Genomic DNA, 7,498 nt, shown 5'->3' with positions numbered 1-7,498 from the left:
TTTGTTTATTTTAATAAGATAAAGAAACAGACTATAGTCAATGCACGTTTTCAAGAGATGTCTCTCTTGGGGACAATAATGAATGCTCCCAAGGGTTCATGACCCTGAATATTGAGTAGGCTGTGAGGTGTGTATAAGGCATCCGGCAAATGCTTCCACGTGCGCACACATTCCGCTTGCATTAGTAGTTCTTATACAATTTGAAGCTTTGGTTTAGTATTTATATACCATTTACTCAGTTTATTCCCATTCATTTACCTTAAGTGATGCAAACAAACATTAAATACAGTTCTACCTGTTAATTCAAGAATGCACATTTTGTCTCACTCGTAAGAATTTCGATCGAAAGATTCATTCAGTAATGCAGTTGACCTCGATGAACTGACCTCGATCATAAGAAGATGCTCTATGAACTGACCTCGATCTATTGATGTTCCGTAATAGTAGCTAGGAAGACGGCTTGATTTATAAACAAGGGTACGTTATAATGCGACCTCAATAGCAAGTTATGATGGCATTCAATGTTTTTCAGTCGCATTAAATAATTTGAATACAACTCTTTCTTAGTATACGTGTTAATGCTCTTTAGAGAGCCCTACCTAGTGTTCTGAAGAAAAAGGTACATTAACATTTAATAATTACGTTAAAAATATGAAACAAGACAAGGAGTTTACGAACGGCTTTCCCAAAATTTATTTCAAAATTAAATTTGTTTACGGTTTATTATGATGGAAATATGGTGTACAGATTCAGAATATTCTATATGTTGTAAAAATACAGTTGTTTGAAGTATTTTACATCAAACTGCAAAACTGTTGATTGCTTCTAGCTATCTATAGATCATCATTGCCGATCATTCTTTTAAGAGGAGTACTTGTTTAATCTTGTCCATTTTGTACATTTCATCAGTTCAATTAAGCATAAACGTTACATTAAAAATATATTCGCTTTTAAAGTCACCCAAAAAAACTTAAGGCACGCAACGATTGCATGTGTAAAACAAAGAGGGAATGTTAATTTTAAAACAAAAGATTAGATAAAATATTTTTTCAGTGCAGATTTGTTTTTTGATTCAGGTTGCTTTGATCATAACAGTTGCATATGCAGGAAATCAAAGAAGCAAATGTAAAGGTATGACTGCAAACGTTTTTGCCATTCCTGGCTCTTCAGATAGTTTTGTACAAATGAGTTATATGTTACGTAGTAACGTCAATAGGTTAAAGTTCGGATTCGAAATTATGTTTGAAATATATATTTCAAAATATCATTTCTCGACCTTTGAGGTTATTCTGCAACATTCACGAAAACACTTTATTTCTTAAGAATTAACCTTTTAATGTTCTTTTTTCCGTTTTTACAAAGTCGCTGAAAAAACTGTCGAAAATAAATAAAAAAAGAAAACATGGGTCTGTTTTACCTATTATCGAGAAGCCCGTATTTCAAATTTAAACTTTTTGGTATTTGGAAATAAATAATAGGACACTGACTATCAAACAACCCTACTATTTTGGAGTTAAATGTTGCCCTCATCTCTTATCAAACACTTTATATTATCTTTTTATATTTTTAGACAAGAATCAATGTCTGGACAATCCATGTCAAAACGGAGGAACTTTCACACAAAACGACGAATGTTTCACGTGTTCGTGTACAGATGGATTTGTAGGGGCATACTGTACTGAAGGTAAACATATAATTATCTTTCCCCCTCTATTAAAGCAGATATCTTGCTCTTGTGTTTCTCTTTTTCATTGAATTATGAATTGATTTTTAATGTTTAAATATAATCTAAACAACAGTGACTTTCTTAATTTTAAAATATACTTATAATTTCCTAGTACTCGTCATACATCAGTATTCATCGCTAGCATTTCCCAAGACGTAACAGTTTTTCGGTACATTATGATTATGATGTTTCAGCAACCCCTTTTTATACGTTGAATTGACATTTTTGAATGAGAGTGACGAATCATGATTTTTGTAAGAATCACTAACAGTGAATTTGTTTTGGTTTGTGACCCCTTTCTCAGAACTCAGAATAATGTGTTTGGTAAAATGTTATGGATACAGGATCATAGAACGATAATTTTAAAAGTAGCAAAATTGCATTAAGTATTTTTTTAACATGAACAGAACGACAATTAGCAAACCGCCTACACATAGTAAAAATAATTTTTTGAATTATCAGCTTTTAATATAATTTCTATGTCTTTTATTTAAAAATATACGATAACTGTATTATATTGTATTTCTGAACCGTTTTGAAATATCATTCACAGTTCCGGTGGAACTTGCAAAAGGTAAACCTGCCGAACAGTCGTCAACGTATTTAACATATTCGGCCACACTTGCAGTAGATGGTAACAGAGGTACAAACGTCATCGCAGGCCTTTGTGCTTCCACGGGAGGGGGAGATATAAATCCTTGGTGGAGGGTGGATCTGCAGGCTGTCTATTCCATCACATCTGTCAGAATACTCAATAGAGGACCGGATCAGTATGCAGGTAAGCTTAAAAAGTGACGACAATGTAAATTGAAACACTGGATGGACACAAAAAGCTAAAATTTGCTGTAAATTTCAAAAATTTTGACTGAATTTTTCACACAAATCAAACGTTTTCAATAGCTACGGATTTCTTTTCAAGTACAATTTTACAATTATCAATATGATTTGATCGCAGATGGTTTCGTTGTGAAATGATTCATATTTAAATAAATAAAACATAGTAAGAGTAGTATTATGAAGACATAAAGTCAAATTTGAAAGTAACGCAGTTCTTTAAATGTCATTGTTATTTATTTCTAACAAATGTCATTTGACTGATTCTAGATGTGTCAAACCGACTGCGGGATGTTACCGTCACTGTTGGTCTGACAGAATCAGATGTCAACACTCCCTGTGGTGTCTTTGCTGGTCCTGGTACTCTGTCACAGCTGGTCGTCATCGACTGTCCGTCTGTACCAAAGGGGAGATTTGTCAAGATCTCCAAGACAACCGAGTATCTTACAATGTGTGAAGTTGAAGTGTTTGGATTCTCTGGTTGATATTATCATAACTAATGTCTTGGCTTTCGCGATACTGTTTACTGAGGGGTTAAAGTTTTAGTTTTCTGTAACAATTAAGTGGCAAATTTTCAATGTTTTTCATAATATTGAATTTTTGGAATGTATCATCGCTTAACATCACTTGCTGAAATGTGAAAGAAAGTTATTCAAATCAGTTCAAAATAAGATTTCACAAAAAGTTATTGATTGTCATTGTTTTATTTCAATACCAAAATATAGACAAAAAGGTTTAGACTGTTAATGGTCAGGTTACTTTTAGTCAAGTTTTGTACTATTTGATAAAAAAATAGGATGTAGAAAAAAGTTAAATTTAAACTTTGATGTCCCTTTAAAAATCTTTTTTGAAAAGTATTTGATTATCAAAGATTATATATTTTACTGTTTCAGAATCTCCAAATCTTTGCCTTATTTTGGACAGTTTGAAAATAAACAAATATTTTGACATTCAAAGGTTACTAGAATGAAAATTACGTATTTAGCCTAATTTTTTGAAAGTAAATAATAGTACTATTATAGTTGAACAAAATGTACTATGAGTCGTTTTCTTGTTTCTAATTGTTGAATTTCATCGACCCTGAGTAAACGTTATCCTTAAAATAGTTTCTAACATGAAATGGCTTAAGACAATAAAATTTCAATGAGCACGTGTTTTTTCATATTGACTTTATTTCTGACAATTGATTAGAAGTAAATTATTCACAGAATTAAAACAAAAAATGCAATCAAACAAATATACAATTATTTCAGGATTCTGATAGATATATGAAGATTTTCTCCCATGAAAAATCATACTTCCTGAGGGCAAATGACATTTTAGAATTTTTGCATTTGAGGAATTGAGCGCGTTGAGGTACACTTTTCTTCTTAACATCTAAGGAATTTCTTTAACAAAATCAATAGCTTTTATAATATATTTTGTTAAAAAAAAATACAATAACTAGTGAGTAGGTGAGTAAGAAAATATACCTATTATGCTCTCATATACTTTGGTCACTTTATAAAGTGGAGGAGGAGGGGGGAGGGGCGGCAGAACGAAAATATAGGGAATTGGAAGTTAACAGTGCTCCCCTACCAAATGTTTAGTTTGATATCTATTATTTTCTTATTCTTGGTTAAGGTGGCTTTATACATCCACAGTTTATTCCAATTTTCAAAAAAAGACCACAAACATATACTTATCAAATATTAAATTGACGATGGGGATACGATAAGTATTTTTTAAGGATTTTTAAGTTTTTTCGTATTTTTGAAAAATAATTTTTGAAAAATTAACTTTTAACTGAGAGAAAGTTTTTGGTCATATAATGGATATTTCCTTCGGACATCTAAAAAAACATACATCACTTCTTAACATTAAAAAACATTTTTTTTTAGTATTTTCCCAAAACATTATTGTTCTTATTTTCTTAATCATCTTAATCATCTGAAAAAGCTGTTTGATGTTATAAATGAATGCGACATCAAAAAAATTAATGAAAACTATTGCAAATAAACACAGAAAATATTTGAAAGTGCACTTAAGCTATAGAGAATGGGCCCTTTTTCAGTGCCGTTTATATGTAGAAAATATCAACAAATTCCTTTTTTCTCGTAATAGTTAAGCACTCATGGATATTTCTGATGTATATGCACGCTTAAAATTACCACAATTAGCATACAATTTAAAAAAATTGAGGATTTTTAAATGCCTATAAATAACCTAAATCCGGAACAACAAACCGAACCTACTTGAATTGTGTCTATTTAAATCAGAGGGAGGATACATTTAAATCAACATTGCTCTGTTGGTGGATCAATTGGCGCGTTTGCTGAATTATACTTTATGCCCATGCATTGATCTTAACAGTTACCAATAAAGCTTATTCCATTAATAGACTTAAATCTTTTTGTTCCATCTATGAACTGCAGCTTGTTAATTTTTTACCTTAAAAAACAACTAAATGGTCATTGACGAAATAATGTCATTTATTAATGACGAATCAAAAACTTGTACAAATAAACCACATCACAAACAGGGAGATCCCTGACAAAGTCAATACTTAAACTTATTAAAATGACTTATGTAACAGGTACTGTGGGATCTCCCTTATTAGTTAAAAAACACCTGAACAAATATTGAGATCACCCGGTAAAATATAACCAAAAATAGTAAACAACAATGGCAGGGTGATCTCCCTTAATATAAACATGTAAAAAATTAAGGTGGCATATACAAAGTTCTGCCATAAATCTAATAAAACCATGATGCACACAATGTAAACATTAGAATGGATTTCTGATATTGGCACAAGCTATTATGACTGTTTTAAATTATAAAATTATTTGGACGGTTAGATGGGGATGGTGGTGGGTTAAACTTTACAAAGCGATCAATATCTTAGATTACGGAAACACGTCTTTCTCACACTTGAGTTTAAAACAAAAGTTATATACACGTGATCGAAATACTCTCATTTCATTGGCTAATGACAAGGTACAAGCACAGGCATTTATAAATAGATACATGATGGACAAAGTAGCTAAAAATAACCAATAAAAACCGGAACTTAAATTAGAATTTCTAAAAATAGAATTAACCATACAATGATGACATAAAACATATTATTTGGCAATAATATTTCATTATGCCCATGCATTGATCTTAACAGTTACCAATAAAGCTTATTCCATTAATAGACTTAAATCTTTTTGTTCCATCTATGAACTGCAGCTTGTTAATTTTTTACCTTAAAAAACAACTAAATGGTCATTGACGAAATAATGTCATTTATTAATGACGAATCAAAAACTTGTACAAATAAACCACATCACAAACAGGGAGATCCCTGACAAAGTCAATACTTAAACTTATTAAAATGACTTATGTAACAGGTACTGTGGGATCTCCCTTATTAGTTAAAAAACACCTGAACAAATATTGAGATCACCCGGTAAAATATAACCAAAAATAGTAAACAACAATGGCAGGGTGATCTCCCTTAATATAAACATGTAAAAAATTAAGGTGGCATATACAAAGTTCTGCCATAAATCCAATACCCATTGGATTCCCGCCACCCAAAGGAAATAGATGGAACTGGAGACTTTAATAACTATATTATACATTGTTTTAGTAAAACTTAGAACAATGTGTAATAGTATGGCCTTCTGAAGATGTAATTATAATAATTGACATTTTTGATATGAAATATGATTAACTGATTTTGACGGATGGCCAGCAACATACCCTATTAAAACAAACACTAAAATACAATACTAAAAAACAAAACTATGTTTTCTAAGGACAGGGTGGTAGCAGACATTTCATCTGAACTACATGCAACAAAAAAAAGGGGGGGGGGGGGGTTACACTAACATATCTAATCTAGAACAATGAAAGCAGTGGGGAAAAGTAAATGCCATGATCTAATTCCAAGATGACAGACATAGTAGCAGACCTGATCTGAACTACTATCAATGTAAGTTGTATATATCATAATTATGGTAGCAGACTTGATCTGAACTCCAAACAATCCTACCACTTTGAAGAGGTAGTAATAAAAATCACTCACAGGCAAACAACAGAGCAGATCTATAGCAGACATCATCTGAACTAGTTATATAACGTTATTTTGCTGATAACAACTTATACCCAGGAATGATATAGATTAATTTTCTTAGTCAAGTGCAACATTAAATGAACCCAACCGAATGTATCGTTTAACAGCATCAGACTTCCATCTACCCATATTCTGAATCGCATTTTCCGAGAAACCAACCTTAGATGCATGAGTTGCAGCACCAATTCTGAAGCTGTGACCCTTATAATGTTTTGGATCCAAACCAATATTTTTGATCACTTCATTTAACTTTTTTGCCACAAAGGAATAAGGCACCGGACAACCATCTAAAAACTGGAAAAGGGGGCCACCAGAATGGCGATAATGTTTTAAATAGTAAAACAATGCATGTACTGGACATGACTTAGTGTTTTTTGATACTTCTAATGTAATAATCTTTGACTGTCCATAACTGACTGTTTTAAAATGTTTCAACACCACTTGCACCTGCTTTAGCTTTCCACGACCTGTCTCAAAATGGACATCCGATCTCTGAATGACCTTATCTGACTGAGTCTTTGATTTTATTACCAATTCCCCTAACCTGAAAAAACCATGAAATGCCATCAAAAACAATGCCTTAAGTAACAATGAATGTGCCCTAGTTGAGACAGATTGATCTAGTGAATTCACAAGTTTTTTTCAAAATTTCACCTGTAATTGGAAGACGGGTATCTACCGATGGATCTAATTTGTAACAACCTCTTAGCAGCTTTTGTACTAGGAAACACTGAGCGGGATCTTGCAATTTTAACATCTTATGAATATATGTTAAAGCCGAAATGTGGGATGCTATTGAGCTTGGTGAATAACCAATTTCGAATAAATGACCT

At 32.0% G+C, this 7,498-nt stretch overlaps 1 protein-coding gene across 1 annotated transcript; it reads left to right on the top strand.

Moving 5' to 3' along the window:
- The first annotated feature begins 1,402 nt into the window (after positions 1-1,402).
- LOC128174754 (fucolectin-like) lies at positions 1,403-3,770 on the top strand. The gene is made up of 4 exons (XM_052840221.1): positions 1,403-1,406; positions 1,514-1,684; positions 2,280-2,504; positions 2,831-3,770. The coding sequence occupies exons 1-4, from the start codon at positions 1,403-1,405 to the stop codon at positions 3,043-3,045; spliced, it is 615 nt and encodes a 204-aa protein (XP_052696181.1). The 3' UTR covers positions 3,046-3,770.
- Positions 3,771-7,498: the final 3,728 nt, after the last annotated feature.

Source organism: Crassostrea angulata, chromosome 2 (assembly GCF_025612915.1).
Source record: "Crassostrea angulata isolate pt1a10 chromosome 2, ASM2561291v2, whole genome shotgun sequence".
In the NCBI taxonomy this organism is placed as follows: domain Eukaryota; kingdom Metazoa; phylum Mollusca; class Bivalvia; order Ostreida; family Ostreidae; genus Magallana; species Magallana angulata.
The sequence above is the reverse complement of the archived record's forward strand: the minus strand, read 5'-3'. Positions and strand labels throughout refer to the sequence as shown.

Coding starts and splice junctions, on each gene's coding strand:
- LOC128174754 (XM_052840221.1), top strand. Junction 1,685..2,279: donor AGGGGCATACTGTACTGAAG/GTAAACATATAA, acceptor TATCATTCACAG/TTCCGGTGGAACTTGCAAAA. Junction 2,505..2,830: donor AGGACCGGATCAGTATGCAG/GTAAGCTTAAAA, acceptor GACTGATTCTAG/ATGTGTCAAACCGACTGCGG.